This window comes from Sus scrofa, chromosome 3, assembly GCF_054392235.1.
Source record: "Sus scrofa isolate SSC_HxYL_T2T_F1_AM1 chromosome 3, Sscrofa_HxYL_maternal_Yorkshire_Landrace_v2.0, whole genome shotgun sequence".
NCBI lineage: Eukaryota > Metazoa > Chordata > Mammalia > Artiodactyla > Suidae > Sus > Sus scrofa.
Window position 1 is genome coordinate 34,506,600 of NC_139385.1, and position 23,167 is coordinate 34,529,766.

At 45.0% G+C, this 23,167-nt stretch overlaps 2 protein-coding genes across 19 annotated transcripts in view; one reads left to right on the forward strand and one right to left on the reverse strand.

The window, feature by feature from the left end:
* Nucleotides 1-8,340, reverse strand: part of NDE1 (nudE neurodevelopment protein 1) — a 35,298-nt gene extending 26,958 nt beyond the window's left edge. For 5 of the 13 annotated variants that reach the window (XM_021086167.2, XM_021086170.2, XM_021086171.2 and 2 more), the window contains exon 1: nucleotides 2,267-2,299. Coding sequence is in view for 4 of the 13 variants with exons in the window: in XM_085017503.1 (XP_084873629.1) it covers nucleotides 79-98 (20 nt within the window). In the remaining 9 variants the exon portion in view is untranslated. Of the gene's footprint in view, nucleotides 1-78; nucleotides 2,300-7,763 lie in introns of those variants that run through there. The other 8 variants (XM_085017503.1, XM_085017506.1, XM_085017502.1 and 5 more) reach the window with 4 other exon arrangements.
* A 120-nt stretch (nucleotides 8,341-8,460) lies between these two features.
* The window catches only part of MARF1 (meiosis regulator and mRNA stability factor 1), a 47,999-nt gene continuing 33,292 nt past the window's right edge, over nucleotides 8,461-23,167 (forward strand). For 3 of the 6 annotated variants that reach the window (XM_085017508.1, XM_021086172.2, XM_085017509.1), the window contains exons 1-7: nucleotides 8,461-8,590; nucleotides 12,234-12,435; nucleotides 15,102-15,791; nucleotides 16,548-16,722; nucleotides 17,977-18,206; nucleotides 19,668-19,785; nucleotides 20,332-20,504. In XM_085017508.1, the coding sequence (XP_084873634.1) occupies nucleotides 12,292-12,435; nucleotides 15,102-15,791; nucleotides 16,548-16,722; nucleotides 17,977-18,206; nucleotides 19,668-19,785; nucleotides 20,332-20,504 (1,530 nt within the window). In that variant the 5' untranslated portion in view covers nucleotides 8,461-8,590; nucleotides 12,234-12,291. The remainder of the gene's footprint in view (nucleotides 8,591-12,233; nucleotides 12,436-15,101; nucleotides 15,792-16,547; nucleotides 16,723-17,976; nucleotides 18,207-19,667; nucleotides 19,786-20,331; nucleotides 20,505-23,167) is intronic. The other 3 variants (XM_085017510.1, XM_085017511.1, XM_085017512.1) reach the window with 1 other exon arrangement.

Consider the following 23,167-nt stretch of genomic DNA (forward strand, 5'->3'; position numbering starts at 1 on the left):
ATTGGGGCAAAATCAGTCAAGAGTCAGCAAGTCTAGCTTCTGTCTCAGTGCTTTCAAAGTCTGTAATGATCTACCTACCAAAAAACCTCAGCAGGCATGCAAGGACATAGGCTCACAGGTGTACACCGTCAGTGACTGAGGTGGAAAACTGGAGGAACTGAGCAGTGAACAGAGGACTGACAGCTGAACCGGGCAGTTGTTAAGGATTAAATGTATTGATATGGAGGAAGGTTCCTATGTTAAGAAAGAAAGCCAATTTTTGTTCACAAATGTTATCTCCTGTGTTCACAAACAGGGCCTGGAAGGATGTACCAGGATGGGGATAAGCCAGACACTGAGGTGACAAATTATACCTGACACACTTCGCTACAATATACTGGTTTTGTTTGTTTTACAGGAAACATCTATTGCTTTTGAAATTTTAAGAATCTTAAACTTGGACCAAAAAAATTCAGAAAAGCTATTGTCCAAGGAAAATTGTATTCTTCTAAAGCAAGATGCCAGGGAAGGAGTTTTTTCTACTGTGGCATCCCCCTCCTTCATTCCTTTTCAAATACTTCCCAACACCTACTAAGTGCCAGGCAGACATGAAGCACCTCCATCAGGATTAGGTGCAAACACAGTACCAGCTACAGGAACAAACCTGTGCGCAGGCACGCTCACGTTAGGAAATTATCTCGTGAGGAAGGGGAGTGTAATCTTTCCGGGCTCACATGTGCTAAAGCAGGAGACACTCTGGGAACAAAAATAACATCCTAAGAGAGTAAGCCAAGTTAAGAAACTATCACCCAAAAGGGGATAAAATACACCAACCAGAGGCCTCTGACACTTCAAGGGCATAGACCATCTACATCTAATCTGACACAAAAGACACACAAAGAGAGGAGTTCCCAACGCAAAGTGGGTTAAGAATCTGACTGCAGCAGCTCCGGTTGCTGTGGAGGTAAGGGTTCTAGCCCTAGCCCTGCACAGGCGCAGTCGGTTAAAAGATCCAGCGTCAGCCAGCGTCGTCACAGCTGTGGGTGGGATTCACTTCCTGGCCCGGGAATTTCTTTAAGCTGCGAGTGCGGCCATAAAATTAAAAAACAAAACAAAACAAACAAAAAACTCTAAGAGGAAAGATTTAAGTTTCAACAGTGGTTAAATACCAAGGCAGGGGGTGGGGGTCAGATAACAAGGGGCTCTGGGAGTCGCTGGCATCCAGTTACTCTTCAAAGCACCCTCCCCAGCTCCTAAAATGCTATCCTATCCTGGAATACCTGAACAAAGCTAGCACAGAAAATGACCGATTTCTGTCCAGCACATGCTGCAAAGGCCGTTTCTCTGGGGGGGGGGGGGGGGAATTTAAAAAAGTTAAAGGAGGCCTCAAAGGAGGGAGAGGCACAACCTGGTACAAACCCCAGACAAAGAAATCCGGGAAGGTCAGGCCCTCAGGGGACAGCGAACTTGAGATGCCTGGAGAGGATTATGTAGCTTCCCAAAAAGCAGTGTCAAGGTGATGACGGGGTTTCCTATAACCTCAGAGAGGCAGGTAAGACCAGCCGCCGCATTCAAGCTGTAGAATAAGCGTTTTCAGCCTTTATCCAATCCTTCCCCAAAGTGCTGTCGGGGGAAATCTGAACCGTTCTGTCACAGAGATCTGAGAAAAGCGAAGGGAAGAAGACCGCTCCAAACACATTCCCAAAGGGAGAGAGGAGGTTTGGGGCAAGAGGCCTGCATCGAGGGTGGAAGTGGGGTGGGGATGTAAGCGAGAATGGGGGGTGGGGAGCGACAAGGATTGAGGGAGAGGTGGGAGTCGGCAGGAGATAAGCGGGTAGCGAGGACCGAGGGGCAGAAAACAGCGACAAGAGAGACAAGGTGAGCTGGAGCGAGAGGAAAGGAGGGGAGGGCAGCCGAGCTGCGGGGACCCGCGATGAGGAGGGCAGAAGGGCCCAGGAAGTCAGAGAGGGGAGCCGGCGGAGTCCAGAGAGGCGAACGCAGAAAGACAAGGAAAGTTGGCAAGGGAGAGGAGCCGGACGCAAGGGACGCGACGGTGGCGAGGCACAAAGTTAGGAAGGAGGCTACGGGGAAGCGCGACTTTCGAGCCCAGCGCCCAGAAAGCGACGCTCAAGTGGGGGGCGCGTCAGAGTCCCTGCACGGCGGCGGCCCGAGGTCCCGAGAGCGCGGCTGGCGCGGGGGAGGCAGAAGTGTTTCCCGGCGGCCGTGGTGGAGGCAGTGGCAGTCCCCGCGCAGCCCTCATCCCCAAAGGCCGCAGCTCCGAACTCACCAGGCTCCAGCTGAGAGGACCCGAGGCGGCTGCAGCAGCAGCAGCAGGGGGAGGCGCGGCAGAGACCTCCGGCCACCGCCCCCGCCCCCGCTCTTACAGCTGGCACCGCCTATTGGCTGCCGCGCCACGGGACCGCGTCCGCTTCGGCCAATCAGCGCCGAGCAGCGCCTTTTGGAAACTTTTTTTTCCCAGGGCCCGGGCGCCGAGCGGCCACGCGGCAGCCCAGGGCGGGCTGGCAGGAGGGGGCATGGGAGGCTCTGGCTGCTGGGAATGGTTCTGGCCAGCCTTGGACATTGCAAGCTGCTCCCCCCGGACACCGGGGAAACGGTCACGGACTTGCGGGCCGCGCGCTTCAAGAAAGTATGACTTTCCCCATAAAACCGATTGCATTTTCTGGTTTTGCATTTTCTGTCTTTCAGGTAGAACAAAGATCTAGGTCCGCTTAGGCTGAGCAATGACTCATATCCTTCCCACTCCTTTATACCCAATATAAGATTTTCGACTTCATTATTTTCAGAGGCAGCAAAACTTAGTGGAGTTTGTTTCTGAGCCCAGGTTTCACTCCTAGCTCTGCCCCTCAGTATCTGTGTGATCTTGGGCAACTTAAACTCTCTATGACTTACTTTCCTGGAGTTGGTGATAGGATTCTACCTCATAGGGTTATACGGAGAGGAAATGAATAAACCTTACATTTGCAAAACATTTAGGTCCGTGCCTAAGCGCATAGTTAAGTACAGTCTATGTAGTGATCATGATTTTTTTTAATTAGTTTTGTGTGTCAAGCATAATACTGCTTGACATGGATTTTCTTATTTCTTTTTTTTTTTTTTTTGTCTTTTGTTGTTGTTGCTATTTCTTGGGCCGCTCCCGCGGCATATGGAGGTTCCCAGGCTAGGGGTTGAATCGGAGCTGTAGCCACCGGCCTACGCCAGAGCCACAGCAACGCGGGATCCGAGCCGCGTCTGCAACCTACACCACAGCTCACGGCAACGCTGGATCGTTAACCCACTGAGCAAGGGCAGGGACCGAACCCGCAACTTCATGGTTCCTAGTCGGATTCGTTAACCACTGCGCCACGACGGGAACTCCTCTTATTTAATTCTTATAGCAATCCTAATTGTTCACCAACAAATTTTTGTTGAGCAGTCACACTTACACCACAGTAAATGTCAAGCAAGACACCTGTCCTCAGACTTACTATTAAAAAAGACACTGAGATTGCCATAACATTGTGAATCAATTATAATAATAATTTAAAAAGGACACCAAACCAGAAAACAGAAAAAGTGAACTAATTTCGGATGCTAATAAGTCCTAGGAATAAACCAAAGTCATGATACAATGGGGCTGGGTAGTGATCACATCAAACAGAATGGGAGGGAAGGCCACTCTAGCAGGTGATAATGGAGCTGAGACCCAGATGATGAGAACCACAGGAAAGCACACTTATCAACCTCATTTTAAAGATGAGAAAACAAAGGTGCAGGAAATTTAATGCCTTGCCCAAGTCTTCACAATTAATAAACAACAAATCAGGCTTCCAAGCTGGTCCTGTTTGAGTCCTATACCAGTGTTCTTCAGCACGATGCTAAAAGTAAGCTACTTTGAGGCCTCCAACCACACTCATAGAATCACTCCTGCATCTGTTCCCTGGTTAAGAATGACCTTTCTGGAGTTCCCATCGTGGCGCAGTGGTTAACGAATCCGACTAGGAACCATGAGGTTGCGGGTTCGGTCCCTGCCCTTGCTCAGTGGGTTAACGATCCAGCGTTGCCGTGAGCTGTGGTGTAGGTCGCAGACGCGGCTCGGATCCCGCGTTGCTGTGGCTCTGGCGTAGGCCGGTGGCTACAGCTCCGATTCGACCCCTAGCCTGGGAACCTCCATATGCCGCGGGAGCGGCCCAAGAAATAGCAACAACAACAAAAGACAAAAAAAAAAAAAAAAAAAAAAAAAAGAATGACCTTTCTCTGATTCTACTTTGTTTTGACTTTTTGCTGCTAGTTCCTGAAAGAAGCTCAGAGACACAAAAGGGAACTACTATTTACATCAACAGGATTAAGGAAAGTATCAAAATATCTTTTTATTTTTTTATTTCTTTTTGGTCTTTCTGTCTTTTCTAGGGCCGCACCCGCGGCATAAGAAGGTTCCCAGGCTAGGGGTCGAATCGGAGCTGTAGCCACCGGCCTATGCCAGAGCCACAGAAACGCAATATCTGAGCCGCATCTGTGACCTACACCACAGCTCACTGCAGCGCTGGATCCTTAACCCACTGAGTGAGGCCAGGGATCCAACCCACAACCTCATGGTGCCTAGTTGGATTCGTTAACCACTGAGCCACGATGGGAACTCCTCAAAATAACTTTTTAAGAAAATTTTTACAGCCGCACCTGCAGCATATGGAAGTTCCTGGGATCGGGGTCGAATCGGTGCTGCAGCTGTAGGCTTACGCCACAGCCACACCAACACTGGATACGAGCCGCATCTGCAAACTATGCTGCAGCTTGTGGTGACGCCAGATTCTTAACCCACAGAACCAGGCCAGGGATTGAACCCGCATCCTCATAGGCATTACGTCAGGTTCTTAACTGGCTGAGCTACAACGGGAACACCTCAAAATATCTTTCGATAGGAAACTTCCATCCTGGTCCCAAGTGCTTAATAAATCATTTCACCCTCTTGACACTTTTGCTCTGGTGCTTTCCAGGATTTTACTTGAACTTCACCATTCTGTGCGATTCCTGTTCAGGGAATAATCACCGCAGTTAACAAGTAAACTGAAGCACAAATTGATGAGCTACCAGTACATTCTAAGTGGCATTAAGTCATTTAAACTAGTTGATTTCAATCTCTTTCATTTACCATTAACAAAGGGGAGGGGGAGGAAGTTCCCTTGTGATGCAGTGAGTTAAGGATCTGGCGAGTTGAGGATCCAGTGTTGCCACAGCTGTGACTCAGATCAAAAATGCAGCTCAGGTTCAATCCTAGCCCTGGGAATTTCCACATGCTGTGGGTGCAGCCAAAAAAAAAGCAGGGTGGGGGGCAGGAAAAGAAGACATTGAAATGATTATCATTAAACTTCAGGCAGGGGAGTTTAGGTAAATGGGTTTGTCAGTAGACCCAAAAAAAAAGAAACAGGAATTTTGGTGTACTTTGAAACTTTTTCCTCTCTTTATTCAATTTGTTTTCCTTGTAGCTTTCAGGTAAGAATAAGCTGAAACCCAGGTTTCTCTATCTTAAATTGCTCCATCATAATTTATCATTTAAAAACACTAAGCATGATGTAGGCAGAAAAGAAGTTACTGGTGAAGAAACTTTGTTAGGGGCAGGTAGGTTAGGAGCAGAATTGAATGTAAAGTGGCCACTTAAATTGCACGAAAATAAATCTTCATCCTGATTTCATAAAGATTAATTTGGACAAGGAAAAAAACCTGAAAGTTACTCTTTTTTTCTTCTTCTTTTTAGGGCCGCACCTGTAGCATATGGAAGTTCCCAGGCTAAGGGTCAAATCAGAGCTGCAGCTGTCGGCCAAGCTACAGACACAGCAAACCCAGATCCAAACCACATCTTTGACCTACACTGCAGCTCACGGCAACACTGGATCCTTAACCCACTGAGCGAGGCCAGGGATCTAATCCACATCCTCATGGATACTAGTTGGGTTCTTAATCTGCTAAGCCACAATGGGAACTCCCAGTATTATTTTCTAATGAAAGCGTTTGCCCAACAAAGAAAAAGGAATAAGATTAATAGAGGCTATACTCAAGAAAAAAAAATTTTTTTTTTTTTTTGTCTTTTCTAGGGCCACACCCATGGCACATGGAGGTTCCCAGGCTAGGGGTCCAGTCGGAGCTGTAGCCACCGGCCTACACCACAGCTACAGCAACACCAGATCCGAGCCGCGTCTGAGACCTACACCACAGCTCACGGCAATGCCGGATCCCTAACCGATTGAGGGAAGCCAGGGATTGAACCCTCAGCCTCATGGTTCCTAGTCGGATTCGTTAACCACTGAGCCACCAGGGGAACTCCAAGAAAATATATCTTAAGTAAAATGTTAAAACACCCTTTCCCGAGTATCAAATTGTCGTTTGATTTATAATTGTATGTTTGCAAAAGCTGGTATACTCTGCTTAAGCTAGTTTTCTACAGAAAAGAATAAAAATGTATGTCATTAAAAAGCTATTTGTAATTCAGACTTTCCATTAGTCTTCCATATAGTATGCCTGATTTGTTTTTATTTAATACATTTACCTATTGACACCAGACACAGTTCTGGGCTTGAAGAATGCCAAGCAATGCCAAACAAAATGTGTCTGCTCTTTATGGCCTAAGTCTTTTTTTTTTTTTAGGCCCGCACCAGCGGCTTATCTAAGTTCTCAGGCTAGGGACTGAATCAGAGCTACAGGTGCTGGACTGTGCCACAGCCACGGCAACATCAGATGAGCCAAGTCTGCAACCTACACCACAGCTCACGGCCACGCCTGATCCTTAACCCGATGAGCAAGGCTAGGGATCGAGCCCACAATTTTCCTAGTCAGATTCGTTTACACTGTGCCACGAAGGGAACGCCGAAACCTTTTTTAAAAAGCAATAAAACATCCACGATTACTGTGTTTCCTTTTTATATTTTTGGTTAATACTATCTGTGTTCAGAGGTACTCAACCAGAATGAAAAGGAGAAAAACACCTCTAAAGAAAAGTATATATATTTTTGGTAATCTGAAAAAAACAAAACACTAGAAACAGGGTTGTTTTTCATCTGTTCTAATTCCCATTTGGCGAATACTACCCACACAGAGACACAATGAAGATTTACTCAGCAGTAATAAATACCTAAGCAGGCAGATGATGTGTGGACTTGTCATCTGATTTCTGGAAAATGGAATACAAGCACAAAGGATTTTTTTAGCTGCATGTTTGACCTTGCCCTCCACAGTACCTGTCTTCAACAATGTCTACAGAGGTGTATTAGCTTCCCCTGAAACCTCCCCCACTCAATGTGGATTGCCTAATGAAATTGCCTCACATTATGAACTACAGGGGGAAGAAAGTTCTCTTTGGGCCATTTTTACTTACTGATCCTTTGGCGAAGTTAACCTGTTTCTCAACAAACTTCATCAATTAAGCCAGCCAACGCATCCTAAACTATGTCTAGATATAAATGTGTGCTTTTTCTCCTATTTTACAACAGGAAATAGTGAGCAGCTGGCAGTTTGTGATGTGCCTACTTAATTTTTTTTTAATTTCAAGTAAAAAGATTGTGAAGCAAAATACACACACACACACACACACAAACAAAAAAAAGCAAAACAAAAACCCAAAACGAACAAAAAAAAAATTGGCATAGTTAGCCACCAAAACCACAAGCTGTCACTGCCTTCACAAAGCTTTTGCAACTAAAGTCTCCTTTTTTTGCCCGCCCAATCGGTCACTGGAAAATTTGTACTTATTTGTACTGAGCTTTGGATCAGGGCTTTAAAAAAGTACATTTTCTTACTGAAGTCACGAGGACCTCTTAATTGGTGACAAAATCCAACTTAGTCTTGGCACACGCTTTATTATCTTCGCCAGATGGATCGCAGCTTCGCGAGGAGCCCTGCTGGCCCGAATGACTTCGCTGGCAGCCCAGTCGGAAGTTATTTTTTTCTCCGCTCGCCACTAGGCTGCACTAGATCAAGGATACTGTGGCAAATATGCATCATTTCATTAAAAAAAAAAAAAAAAGGTAGAATCATCACGTGACAAGAGCGGGTAAGAGAAAACAAAAGCCAAAACGATCGAGTTTTTCATTGAAATCCCTTTTAAATCGCTTTCCGTCAAAGGCCAAAGGAGCTGAACGGTATCAAATCCCGGTTAGCAGGTTTTTTCCCCCGTACCGCTTCACAAGCTCCCCAATTCTCCGCTTTCAGGTTCCTTTCCACTCCACTACGATAAGCCAGGGGCAAGGCCTCCTTAAGTTGAGGGTTTTTGCCAAAAAAGCCTGGGTCGCCCCCTGGGAAGGTCCCTATTTAGGGGTTTATCGGGAGGGGACTGAGCCTGACGAGGCTGCAGGGCCGCGAGGCCCCGCCCCCCCCGAGGTTCCCAGCACGCCCCGCGCGGGGAGGACTCGGCGGCGGGGGAGGGGCGGAGGAAGGGGCGGAGCCAGGGGTGAGAAGGGCGTCGGTTTTGCGACAGGGGCGGTGCGGTGCGGAAGCGGAAGTGGAGGGTGCGCTTGGCGGCGGCGGCGGGAGCTGCGGAGTCGGGAATCAAAACAAAGGGCTTGGGGGGGGCGGGGGGGAAGGCGGCGGGGCCGGAATGTGAGCGGAGGTGGAGCCGGCGGCTGAGGTGAGTTTGCTGGCAGCTCTGGGAGCTAGTTCCCGACGCTCCCATTGCTCTGGGGCCACCAGGCTGGAGAGGGGGAGAGTGTCCCCTCCTTCTCCTGCTTCTTGCGGGCGGGGGTGGGGGAGGCTAGCTAGTCCCGAGGGGAAGGACTGGTACCCACCGTTCAGGCCCCCGCTAAAGGTTCAGTTGTCTCCTTTTCAGGTTAGTTTACGACTGTCATTGCAGCGCTGCTGCTGCCCTTTGAGGGTGTTTGGCTACCTGCCCACACTTGTTTCTCTGCTCCCTACGGGGCCATCCAGGTGTGGAGAGCAAGCCTTCTAGAGGAGTGTGTACAGTGCAAGTTTAAGAGAGGAAGAAAAGGGCTGGGGTTTTTGTAACCTGCTCTAGCGTTTTGCATTCTCCTTGGTCTGTGAGCACTGCCTAGGGTGTAGCCTCTGGCTAGACCGAGAGTATTGAGTTGCCTTTTGGCCTGAGCCACTCCCACAAATTGTATTGCGACACTGTGATAGACCTTTTAGAGTTTTCCTGTTACTTTTCTGGTATTACCTAGAGCTTTCCGGTTACATCTTTTGGAATTTCCGACATCTCTGAACGGAAATATGTTTTGCATGCAAGTAAATTGAAACCTAAAGGATCTTCGTAGACATTTATTTAACTCTTCATTCAACAATAATTGATATATGCCAGACACAGAGAATACAGTAATGAATAAGAAAACATGGTCAGTGCTGTCTTGGAGTTTATATTTAAAATATTTAAATATTTTATATTTTTATATAACAAAAAAGCAAGCAAGGAAGATAATTTTAGGTAGAAGAGCTATGAAAGAGAACAATAAAAGAAACCAGGAATGGGATGGAGCCATGTGTGGTGTTGAGGACTAGATCAGGTGTTGAGAGAAGGCCACTGCTACTTTGACTGTCTCATTTAATACCAACAACAAACCTCTGAAGTTGTTACTACTATTATCAGGCCCATTTTACAGATGGTATTTGCGGTTCAGACATGCTGTGTGTTGTCCAAAGCTGTACAGAGAGGAAGCAGCAGAATTGGGATTATTAGGAGGATGAAGACAGTCTGACATCACAGTCTGTGCGCTCATCCACGTTCTGAATTGCTCAAAGACTCTGAGATATCATGGCAGAAGTGAGACTGCCACTCAAATGGAACAGAACTTGTCTTTGGCTATCTAAATGGCTTGATGTCATTTGAAGGAATATTTGGGAAAATTTCCAAGTGCAGGCTACTAACAAGCTAATATGTTTGTGCTTTCTGTTGCTTGTGAGTGACAGTGAAAGTACCTCCAGTGGTGCAAAGAGGTGGTTCTGTTCCATTTCTAATTGTGTGATGGTGGGCAAGTGACAAAATTTCATAAAACTTGTTTCCACCTCCATAAACATGGCTAATTTGTCCCTGTCTTTCTTATAGATTTGTGGTGGTGGTGGTGGAGGGGAATGAGGACATAAGTGAATCTCATTGTCTACTTGTTTTCATCATTGTATCCCTTGCCAAGCACAGGCATGCTACATAGTAGATACTAAGTAAATATTCATTGAATGAGGAAGTAACTAATGTTAAATACAAACTCTTTGTAAACTATATTTTACTTGCCATGTTAGCTCACTTCTGGAATTGGCCTTGAAGAGGCTTGAGAGGGCATGCTGAAGTTGTGTATATCATGAACACCACAAATTTTTATGATCTGGAGAGGAGATTCTTAGGGAATATGCTATCTGTATTTTTTTATGTCTGTATTTAAGAGGAAAAACAAGTACCATAATTTACTATTACTGTGGTGGGTAACTCCATCTTTATCTCCAGATAAGCTCCAGTTTTTGTGAGTAAATAGCTGCTTCTCTCATTCGACAAATATTTACTTGCTGTACACTATGTAGGAGGCTCTGTGCTTGGCACAAGCAATACAGTCGTGAAGACAAACAGATGGTGGGGCTCTTTATCTGATTTTTCTTCCCAGGGAAGATGGACAGGGGAGAAATTAGGCACATTCTGCAGAGGTAAGAACCTGAAACCTAATGAAGGTTTGTAGCTTCCACATAGCGGCCAAATAATAAATATTTTTGACTCTGCGGGCCATGTAGTCTCTGTTGCAGGTAATCAACTGTGCAATTGTAGTGCAAAAACAGCCTTAAATAACAGAACTTAAATAATCATGGCTCTGTCTCAAATAAAACCCATCATAGACACTGAGATCTGAATTTCATGTAACTTCGCCACCAAATATTATTATTCTTTTGATTTTTCCCAAGAATGAAAAGATGTAAAATACATTCTTAGTTCACAGGTCATTTAAATACAAGCAGTGGGCTGGGTTGGGCTGGCAGGCTTAGTTTGCCTACCCCTGCTCTATGGGATCTGTTCCCTGTGTCTTAGATAGAGTGCATATATAGTCATCTCTCCCCTCATGTTACTGTGTAGACATTAACATCTTATTAGGGAGGTAGCCAAAAGCAGTTCTTTTCTATATGCTCAGGAACTTCTGAAAGATAAATTAATAACCTTAAAATGGCCATTTTCGGTACTCCTAAGGTGGTAGTTGGGGTTTGATGGCAAGGGCTTGGAAATGAGGTTCAGATGTCCTTGCTCTTGGCAGGCTGCCTGCATGCCCAGTGGCTACTATTGATTTAATCTGCTCTTATTGTCCTGTTTAAGACTCGTGAGAGTGTTGTTGCTCTGGAGTAGATGCAGCACATCTGGGACTTGAGATTTCTCTGTTAGATTTTTGGTTGGATATCAGATTGCACTTTTATAATAGGTAAACTAAGAAGTTGGTTCGATTTGTTCTGTAGCGAAATCAAATTCAGAGTCCACAGAGATTACTTAATTTGGACCTTCCATACTCTTATTGAAGACACAGTGGGATAGGTGGCTCTGAAATCAATTTCACAGTCTTACATAATTGGGAATGAGGACATGGGGTTGTACTTTTACTAAAATTACATGCTTGCTTCTGTTAACTTTTTGACTCTCACAAATAGAGTCTTTTGGGAGAGATAGTCAGGAAGAATTAAGACGTGCCGTAGAAGAAGTCTACTTAGGGCCAGAGGGGGTTGAAGAGGAGAGAGTTCACTCAGGGAAATGCAGGTGTCCAAGATTTGGCTGCTTCTCTCAAGCATGGCTGAAAAGGAATAGGGCTCATCCAGGGTTCTTTTTTTTTCTCCTTTTTTGGCTGCCCCACGGCATATGGAGTGCCTGGGCTAGGGATCAGATCTGAGCTGCAGTTGCAACCTATGCTGCAGCTGCAGCAATGCCATATCCTTAACTCACTGTGCTGGGCAGGCCAGGGATCAGGCCTGCATCCCAGCGCTCCAGAGATCCCTCCAATCCCATTGTGCCACAGTGGGAACTCCCAAGGTTCATTTTTATTTGAAAAGCTATGAACTATAAGGAATGGGAGCTTATAGTGTTTTTTTTTTAATCAGATTGATACAGTTAGAATTCAAGCATAGTCAACCGAGTTTACCAATTTTAGTAAGCTGTGATATGATTTGATAGCCATTCTGCTTTTGTTCCTTAAGATCTGACTTGTTGAGAGCCATTGCACCATAAATATAGTTGTAGTCTCACATTTCAGTAGTAAAATTTGTACTTATGCAAATAGATAACGTTGAAATCTCATTCTTAACAGGGTGGAAGAATGAAAGAAAAGAAAGATGAAAGAATGTTGAACTACTTTGGCTGGCTGTATGATGGAAGGAAAAGGAACTGAGAACTCCTGCAGCAGAACACTTGGATGGCTTCAACAAGATAATGACGCTAAGCCATGGCTTTGGAAATTCTCTAATTGCTTTTCTCGTCCTGAGCAAACATTGCCACTTAGTCCCCAAACGGTAACTATGTGCAAAACTAAGGACACAGCATATTCCCTATGCTAAAGATGAGCGCTCCATTGGGTCCGGGGTCTGTGCTACGTTTTCCCTTGCATCCTGCTTATGTTACTCCTCGTAACACCTTATTATAATTCCTGACTCAGTAAGGGCATAATTTTTAAATGTCTATGCTTCCACACTAAGTAACAGTAGATGCTTTAAATATGTGATGTTAAACTTTGGGGGAAGATTTGTTTCTCATTCAAGTCACAGAGTCCAAAGATAAAATCCACATTGTAGAGTAAAATCGGAGGAAAGTACAAAATAGATATTATTTTACTATAGCCTTCTGAGTTTTGTGTCTTAAAATCAAAGACTGATAGGATCTTATGGATGGTCTTTTTCTGTTCAACATTTCTCTTGAATATTTAAATATGTCTAGAACTCCTTCATCTTTTTTTTTTTTTTTTTTTTTTTGGTCTTTTGTCTTTTTGTTGTTGTTGTTGCTATTTCTTAGGCCGCTCCCGCGGCATATGGAGGTTCCCAGGCTAGGGGTTGAATCGGAGCTGTAGCCACCGGCCTACGCCAGAGCCACAGCAACGCGGGATCCGAGCCGCGTCTGCAACCTACACCACAGCTCACAGCAACGCCAGATCGTTAACCCACTGAGCAAGGGCAGGGACCAAACCCGCAACCTCATGGTTCCTAGTCGGATTCGTTAACCACTGCACCACGACGGGAACTCCCTCCTTCGTCTTTTGATAAGGATTTTGACCTTTTTCTTTTCTTTTTTTTAAATTTTATTTATTTATTATTATTATTTTTGTCTTTCTGCCTTTTCTAGGGCCACTCCGCAGCATATGGAGGTTCCCAGGCTAGGGGTCCCAGAGGAGCTGTAGCCATGGGCCCACACCAGAGGATCCAAGCCACATCTGCGACCTACACCACGGCTCCTGGCAATGCCAGATGCTTAACCCACTGAGCGAGGCCAGGGATTGAACCCACAACCTCATGGTTCCTAGTGGGATTCGTTTCCGCTGTGCCATGACGGGAACTCCAATTTTGACTTTTTTCTGATTTTATTTCCTGCATCGTGTTACCACCTTTCTTTTTTTTTCTTTTTTTGCTCTTGTAATGGGGATTAAAATGAGACTTTACTATGAATTTATAAAACAGGTATTGATGATGACTTTCTAAAAAATCTATTTTATCGCCTGTCTTCTCCAGGTTTTCATTATGTAGTTTTGTTGCATGGCGTCAGTCATTGGGGGTACTTCAGAGGGATTTTACTTTAGGGGCAGTTTGCACTGAGGGTTGGCAGTTCAAGCTGGGCTTCCTGGAGTAGCAGCTGTGGCCCTCCTGGAGTTACATGATACCAAATTGGGCTGTTAGCATCACAGATCCAGGATCTCAGTTTTGTCTGTGGCACCCAGAACTGAGGACATTCAAGGAGACCAAGTCACAATGACCCTCCCTGCCCGTAAGAGCTAGATCTGTATAAATCAGAAGAGGGTAGAACACACTGCTCATTGGCCATCAGACCAATGATGTCACCTCCCTTTTCGGAAAAGTCTAACTGAAAATCCAGATTTGTCCCAAATGAGTCTTCCCTCCCAGGTGAGTGTAGAGTCATAGCAAAAGAAGCAAAGTCATAGCAGGCAGATGGCCCTTCTGTGCTCTGAAGGGTGAGCATGTGTGTCTCAGTCATCAGGACCATCCTCTCTGTCGTCGTCGTGCCTGCCCTCAGCCAGTAAGGGCCACTGATGACTTAGATCCCCTTTCCGTGGCTCCATGCTCTGCTGAGTGCTTGGTGTGCCCCGTCCCATTTTATTCTTCTAACTGTAGGAGGTGCATGCTCTTGTTCCCAGTTGAAGGATGATAAAACCAAAGCATAGTGAGGTTAAAGTCATTTACCCAAGAGCATAAAGCCTTTGAGTATCCCATTCAGACCCGGGTCTCTGACTCCAGTGCCATGCTACAGCCTTTATAAACACATGGCCTCATGTGGCTGTGGTGAGGTGTATGACAAACTAGGTCTCTTGGGTCTTTTTCCCAAGTAGTTTTCTAATTACTCTCATTTTTCCCATTGGCTACAAAGTCATTGTTGGCGTCATGGCTTTAGGTCATGATATCCCAGGGTTTGCTAAATGTCATCAGCAACACCTTTAAGACCTATTCATGGATGGGCCACTGGGCGGATGGCTCATCTCATCCATAGCGTTTGAGATTTTCTCCGCTGGAGAACCTTACTAAAATCACCTGTGGTCTGACTGCAGGAACCATCAGTGCGCTTAGCCTGTAGGCCGTCTTTAGTGAATGCTCTTGGAACTTGGTTGTTTTTCTACCACCTATTTTGGTCTTCAGAAGACCCTGGGAGGCAAGGGGAAGTTATCAGAGGGAAGCCACTGAGGCATAGATGGTTCATCAGGCTTGCTGAGAATGTAAACAGACCCCCTTCCCCAGTCTCTTAAAATTCGGGAGGACACGGTCTTCATTTTAGTTGTCTGTTTCAGTGTTCACCTCCCGCAGACCTCTGAAGAATGCCCCTGGTTTTAGCTGTCATGCCATTGTGTGTGGTTGTCATTGAGTGATGTCAATAGGCTTGAACACTATTTCCATTTCAGTGTAAGTAACCCCAGATCACGGGCTTCGTAGCATTAACTTGTGTTCTGGTTTTCTTTTCTCAGAAAGATTACATGGAGAACAAGAAAGTTGCTGTGGAATTAAAGGATGTACCATCTCCCCTTCATGCTGGCTCTAAACTTTTTCCAGCAGTCCCACTTCCAGATATCCATTCTCTTCAGCAACCTAAAATACAGCTTTCAACTGTCCCCAAAGTAAGCTGCTGTGCGCATTGCACTAATGACCCCTCCACTTCGCCAATGCGTTTTGGTAGTGGCGGTGGCGGTGGCGGAGGCACCGGTAGCTTGATTCCCCCGGGTGCACTGTTAGACTCACAAAGCACCAGGACAATCACGTGTCAGGTAGGGTCAGGGTTTGCTTTCCAGTCCGCCTCTTCACTCCAGAATGCCTCAGCTAGGAACAGTTTGGCCGGCGTTGCAAGCGACTTTCCCAGCATGTGTCTAGAAAGTAACCTCTCTTCCTGCAAACACCTGCCCTGTTGTGGAAAGCTCCATTTCCAATCCTGTCATGGTAATGGGCACAAGCTCCATCAGTTTCCGGCTCTCCAGAGCTGCACATCCTCCGCTGGCTATTTCCCCTGCTCTGATTTCACAAGTGGGGCTCCCGGGCACTTGGAAGAGCACATTTCACAGTCGGAGCTAACGCCTCACTTATGCACCAACTCTTTGCACCTAAATGTGGTACCTCCGGTTTGTTTAAAGGGCTCACTTTACTGCGAAGACTGTCTAAACAAGGTTTGTATCTTTTTATTTGTTATGTTGGGTGCAACGGAGGTTTGAGGAATGGCTTTTTTAAATCAAGTGGATGTATCTCGAAAGAAATCTTTATTGTGCCTGGGGTTGAAGACTCCCTCGTGATGTGGCTTTCTCCCCATCCGCGTAACTGCTGGTCCTGAAAGAAGCACAGGGAGGGAGCATTCAAACAAAGTGTAGAGTGATTATTTATTAGTTTATGCTCTTAGAGTCTCCTGCAATAAACCTCTTTCCTACATGCGACCTTAGCTCGGCAAAGCCTCGTGTCCTGTTTTGTCTTTAAAAGCTCGAGCACAATTGTGATTTCCTATAGCTAGCACCCACCTGATATGTGGACCCATTCATGTAACGTAGGTAACTGCGTGTTGGCCTTTTGTAATAACTGGGGAACTTGAAACTTGGCTTCCTTTTTTTTCTGAAAGGAAAACTAAATAAGACTTGACTTCCTTTTATGTAAAACATGTCTGACGTCTGCAGCGTGGCAGACACATGCCCCAGCACTCAAAGGTCTGCTCGTGTGACTCTCTTCCCTGGTCATTTCAAGCCACTTCCGAAGTGAGTTCATGCGTTGATAGCCAGTAGTTCTGGGAACGGTAATTTGAAAATGACGTTTTATCAGAGGTTTGCAGGTGGAAAGGAGAAACACTTAGCATGTGTTTTCAGTTGTTGTATGTAACTCTAGGTTCTGAAATGACGTGTCTGAAACCTCCTCCTCTTTTTAAAAAAATTTTAAAACAGCCGGCAAGAAATAGTGTAATTGATGCTGCTAAAGTCTGGCCAAATATACCACCTCCAAATACTCAAACTGCACCTGTTACTATTCCTCTGTGTAATGGCTGTGGAACCAAAGGAACAGGGAAGGAGACCACGTTGTTATTGGCGACCAGTCTAGGCAAAGCTGCTTCGAAATTTGGTAAATGACAGTATCGTATACAATACGCGTATTTAAATAGTTGTCCATACCTGATACTAACACTGCATCTAACTGCCTTTAAAAGATTCCTTGTGGTTCTAAGGCTATGTGTATGTGAGTCTCCATTTCCATCTCTTGGTAAAAACCTTTTTATTCTTACCCTAAGTCACTCGCCCTTTATGTTGCGCTGAGGCTGTCTAAGCTCAGAAGGTATATGTGTGTGTGTGTGTGTGTGTGTGTGTGTGTGTGTGTGTGTGTGTGTGTGTGTGTGTATTATATATATATATATAAACAGGGAATGTATTAGGAGAAACAAATGCTGCAGGGGACTTGGTGTCAACTTCGGTTCAAAATCACTAGCTGGTTGTATCTTCCTAAGACATACTTAGTATTTAGGAAGATTTAGCAATAGCTGATGAAAAACAGTGTTTGAAAACCTAAGACCATTTACCCAAAAAGTAGTTGATGTGATATGTTATCTTTTAAAAATATTATTTTGTTGAAGCAGATGTGACTACAGTGTTAAAAATCATTTAGGGATTTCCCTAACAGCAGGTTAAGGATAGGGTGTTGTCGCTACTGTGGCGAGGGTTTGACCCCCTGGCCAAGAACTTCTGCATGCCATGAGTGCAGCCAAAAAAACCACCATCATTTAAAATCAAAGATAGTAAGAACTTCACCCCTGGTCTTCTCTTCATTGTTCTTCCGCACTGAGTGGGTAGAGGATGAAGATCAAGGCCTGTCCATTTAGGAACGAGTTAGTGTTGAGAGGTGCTTAACTGGTCAGCATGAGAATGGCTCATGCTTTGTGATGGATTTATTGTGGGCTTAAAGTAACTTGACCTTTAGATTTGTTCCCTCCTAAAAGATAGGAATCAAAGCTTCGAGATACTTTGGCAACTTAGAGTTGTCTTATTAAGGCAGCCAGTGAGGTTAGTATCCCTAAACTTAACATCATTCCACATCAGGTCCTACCATACAGCGTAGGGAACTATGCACAGTCTCTTGGGCTAGAACATGATGGAAGATGATGTGAGAAAAAGAATGTGTATATGTGTGACTGGGTCACCATGCTGTGCAGCAGAAATTGGCACAATGCTGTAAATCAACTATACTTTAGTAAAAAATTAACAAAAAAAGCACCAATCAATAATTTTGTTTTCCTGCCAGTAAGAATGATAGGCAGCTAACTATTTTAACATGTCACCTCTTTTTTCATACCATGTGTAATTGAAAGTGTTAACATTTCTTAAGGGTCACCAGAAGTTGCGCCGCTGGCTGGACAGGTGCTAGAAAATTTACCCCCCATTGGAGTTTTTTGGGATATTGAAAACTGCTCAGTCCCCTCTGGCCGCTCAGCGACTGCAGTTGTCCAGAGAATCCGTGAGAAGTTTTTTAAAGGCCACAGAGAAGCAGAATTCATTTGTGTGTGTGACATCAGTAAAGAAAACAAAGAAGTTATTCAAGAGCTGAATAATTGCCAGGTAAGAAAAAGAATTTTTACCTGTTTTGGTAGAAGAATAAGCACATGTTATTATTTTTTATTTTTTTATTTTTTGCTTTTTAGGGCTGCACCAAATGGCATATGGAAGTTCCCAGGCTAGGGGTCTGATTGGAACTACAGCTGCCAGCCTGTGCCACAGCCACAGCAACACAGAATCCGAGCTGAATCTTCGACCTATACCACAGCTCACGGCAACAATGAATCCTTAACCCACTAAGCCAGGCCAGGGATCAAACCTGCATTCTCATGGATGGATCCTGGTCAGGTTCGTTAACCACTGAGCCATGAAGGGACCTCCTATTAATTTTGTTTTTTTTAAGAATTTAAGTTCAGCAGTTCCCTCGTGGTACGGTGGGTTTAGGATCCAGCATTGTCACTGTTGTGGCTTGGGTTGCTGCTGTGGTGTGGGTTCAGTCCCTGGCCTGAGAACTTTCACATGCTGTAGGTGCAGCCAAAAAAAAAAATTTTTTTCCAATTCAAAAATTTGTTCAAAAATATGCATTTCTGCTAAGTTTGTAAATAAAAGGAAATTAGCAAAAGATTATTTCTTAAATCATTTAATCATGTCTGATCTTTCAGTAAGGCTGGTTATATGTGATTAGTGCTTTCCTAGTATCGTGGTTACATTTCCTTTGATTTTCATAACTGCTCTGTGAGCAAGGCTCATAGGATTTATTATTTGAAACATATGAACGAAAGGGCCCAGCAGATTAAGCACCTTTTTTAAGATCACATAGCCAGGAAGTGGATGAGCTTGAATTTAAATCCAGATTGTCTCCCAAGTCTGTTTCCTTCAACTGGAACTAGGATCCAGTTCTCTTGACTCTGAAGACAGATAATTCCATTGATAGGCCTTTTTGCTGCCTACAGCTATAGATTTATAATCCTTATAAAAACCCGTAAGTCCTATTGTGTATTGTATGTAGGTGAGGAACCTCTCAAAACAAACCTTTCCTTGCTTTGGAGACTTTAATGGGACCCTGATAGATTTAACAGGAATAAGCACATTTTAGTTCCCTTGAGGGCCGATGCCTCTCCTGCCGGTGAAAGTGGTAGACAATGGATAAATAGACAAATGCCATCAAAGACGGCCCAAAGTCCTAACGTGGTCACACAGCAGTCTCTGCCAGCGACACATTGTTGGCAGAGGTATTAGAATTAATTTCACTACTTCAAATTTCACTTTCTTTATTTTCTGAAAGGAGGAGGAAGTGCAAAAGCAGAAGATGAGAGAGGAAAGCAGGGGTAACGAAGGATCCAGTTAATGCATCTGGAGAGCTGCATTTGAAATGAGCGAGATTTGGTTGTAATTTTTTTCTGTTCCATAGTGGCAGTAATGCAAGAGTTCGCTCAAGAACTGTCTGTTAAGATGTGGGCAGAACATGTAGTGATTTTCTACCCTCAGCTCTTGCTTATTTGTCCTTATTATAAACAAATGCAGGTAACTGTTGCCCACATCAATGCTACTGCAAAGAACGCTGCTGACGACAAGCTCCGCCAAAGCCTCCGAAGGTTTGCAAATACTCACACTGCTCCTGCCACAGTGGTTCTTGTGTCAAGTAAGTGTAGAAAGATCTGGTGATTTCAGCTAAACTCACCGTGTCTGAATTACCATAGAAGCCAACAGGTGTGCCCCCATAGACGCTAAACCATATGGGACGTGTTTAAGCTTAGCTTTGAAAACTGTTCAGAAGAAAAAAAAGGGCCTGCATGGATTTCTGTGCTTTTCTCCTTGGAACATGAGTAAGGATTACTGTGGGGCCAAATTTATTTTTTAAAAAAATGTAATTAAAAAAAAAAATCCTGTGCCCTCTTGCTAATTTAAAAAATCTGAGATGAATAGTTTTCAAAGTTGAGGCTCCCCAGAATATTAACGTTGGCTTCCTTTTACTCTTGGAAGTAGCGTGTCTTGCAGTTGAATACAAGGATATGGTAAAATGGTCTTCGCATGTTAATTCCTCTGATGGGAAATGTGTTCCTGCTCTGAAAAGGGGTGGAGGAGGAGCCACTTTGAATAAGTCTTCTCAGTGGCGTCAATAGAGTTGACCCTCTGTCAAGTGTTTCTAATGTTTGGGGATGGGGGTGGGCTGTGCCTTTTCTTTCAGCTGATGTCAATTTTGCATTGGAACTTAGTGACCTGAGGCACAGGCATGGTTTCCACATCATTCTGGTCCATAAGAACCAGGCCTCCGAAGCCCTGCTGCATCATGCTAACGAGCTGATCAGATTTGAAGAGTTCATTTCCGACCTGCCCCCCAGGTTACCACTAAAAATGCCAGTAAGTGGGTTTGTGTCCTTACTGCTGTATTCCGCCATGAGGCCATGGAGGTGCAAGACAGCCCTTAACAAGCGGCCTCCAAGCCCAGGTGAGGTTGTTGCTTGGCAATGGCTGGCCAGCTTTTGAAAGAGGCCCGGAAACTTTCGGTTCTTCTCTTACAGATACCCAGAGAATTGATAGGTATGAGTTTTGCTTTTAGTTTTTCAAAATACCATAGGAAGTTGATTTTTAGATTTACGTTACTGACAACTACTGGCCAGTGTCTCCAGAACTAGCCGTGTCTTGTGTCAGGTGGGTGGAGTTAATGGAATAAGAGTTGTTACTCTTTTCACTTCCAGGTTTTAGGGGGAAAGTTGATGGTGATGGTGATGAAGTTCCCTCGTGGCCCAGTGGGTTAAGGACCTGGTGTGCTGCGGCTCTGGTTATAACTATGATGCTGGCTTGATCCCTGGCCCCTGGGAACTTCCACAAGCCGCGAGTGCAGCCAAAAAAAAAATGAAATATGGTGATGGTTTGCACATACTTGGGGTGCTTGGAGTCAAATGAGCAGTGTGGTGGGCCAGGTGTGGCGTTTAATCGTCAAGCTTCGGCAGGCCTCTGAGCCTCTTGCCCATGGCTGCAATCCCTGCCGTGCAGGGCACGGTGAGGAGTGGTGGTCGCCACACCTGTAGCCTGTTAAGCCACTTGCTAGGCGAGTGTGCCCGTGTTTCCAGCGGGAGGAGCGTTTCTGATTGTCTGGATTTAGAATAAGACTGTTTACCGCAACACTGAACTTGCATTTAAGCCGTTTGGGGAATGTATGTGTAATTCTTAAACAATAATAACAGAGAGCGGCGTGGGTGGGCCAGGAGAATGGGCAGTCCCATTCAGGAAATGCAGTTTTGGGTTTTTTGTTTTTTGAGGGGTTTTTTTGGGGCCACACTTGCAGCTCGAGGAAGTTCTCAGGCCCAACCCGAACCACACAGTGACCAGAGCTGCTGCAGTGACAATGCCGGATCCTTAACCTACTGTGCCACAAGAGAACTCCCATGAAATGCAGTTTTTACGTGTTTTAACAACTTCAGAGCTACAAAAGCACTTTAGGAATGACCTCCCGTAGTGTCTTCGTTTTAGGGAGAAGGGAGTCAGCAGTTAGGGAAAGTAAGCAAGCCCCAGGAGGTCACACAGCCTGATTGTAGCAGAGCCAAGGCTGGCTCTCAGTCTCCAGATTCAGGCACTTGCACTGCTGATGCCAGTGCCTCCCTGCTGCCCATCGAGATCAGAGGCTGGCCCGAGATTCAGCACATGCTAAGGATGCTGTGCAGTTGGAGATACCAGAGAGGTAGCACGCACACCCTTCCTCAGCCTTTGGAGCTGCTCTCCTAATTCACTTTTGTTGTTATTCATTGTGTTTTTATTCTTCTGGCTATAGCTCCATTTCCTCCCTTCCACTTCTGTTTAGCACTCACTTTTTTAACCTGGAGGGTCTTTAAGTCAAATGGAGTATTTTAGGTGAGAGATTGCCCACTGTAGATAGAGATCCTGATGCCTTATGGTTTAAAAAAAAAAAAAAAAAAAGCGTTTGATCCCTGGCCTCGCTCAGTGGGTTAAGGATCCAGTGTCGCTGTGGCTGTGGTATAGGCCAGCAGCTGCAGCTCCAGTTCAACCCCTAGCCTGGGAACTTCCATATACCGTGGGTGCAGCCCTAAAAAAAAAAAAAAAAAAAGACTGGAAAAAAAAAAAAAGAAAGAGGCAGAAGAGGGGATTTAAAAAAAAAGAAGCATAAGATGATTATTGACAATATTAAATCTTTTTTTTTTCCTGGTCTTTTTAGAGCTGCACCCACATAGGGAAGTTCCCAAAAGGGGTGGAATCAGAGCTGCAGCTGCCGGCCTACACCACAGCCACAACGTGGAATCTGAGCTGAGTCTGCAGCCTACACCACAGCTCATGGCAATGCCGGATCCTTAACCCACTGAGTGAGGCCAGGGCTCGAACCCACGTCTTCATGGATAGTAGTCGGGTTTGTTACTGCTGAGCCACATTGGGAACTCCAACAACATTAAGTCTTGCCACATATTTTTTCTTATTCACCAACGTGATAATTCTATTCTATTTTATTTTATTTTATTATTTTTTTTGTCTTTTTGCCATTTCTTGCGCCACTTCCACAGCATATGGAGGTTTCCAGGCTAGAGGTCGAATTGGAGCTGTAGCCGCTGACCTGCGCCAAAGCCACAGCAATGCAGGATCCAAGCTGAGTCTGCGACCTACACCACAGCTCACGGCAATGTTGGATCCTTAACCCACTGAGCAAGGCCAGGGATCGAACCCGCAACCTCATGGTTCCTACTCGGATTCGTTAATCACTGAGCCATGATGGGAACTCCCCAAAGTGCTAATTTTAGAGAAATTTCTCTTTTGCGATGTTTTTCAGTCTAAATAAGTTTTCTCTCTTCCATATAAATCTGTTGCACTCCTTCTAGGTTGCTAGCTATAGCTAGTTTGGAGATCACTCATTGTCCTATTATTTTCTATTCTGTATTTTCCCAATTTATCCTTTAATCTTTTTTCTTTTTAGAAGGCTGCACATGCGGCATATGTAAGTTCCCAGGCTAGGGGTCAAATTGGAGCTGTAGTTGCAGGCCTGCACCACAGCAACATGGGATCCAAGTCACATCTGC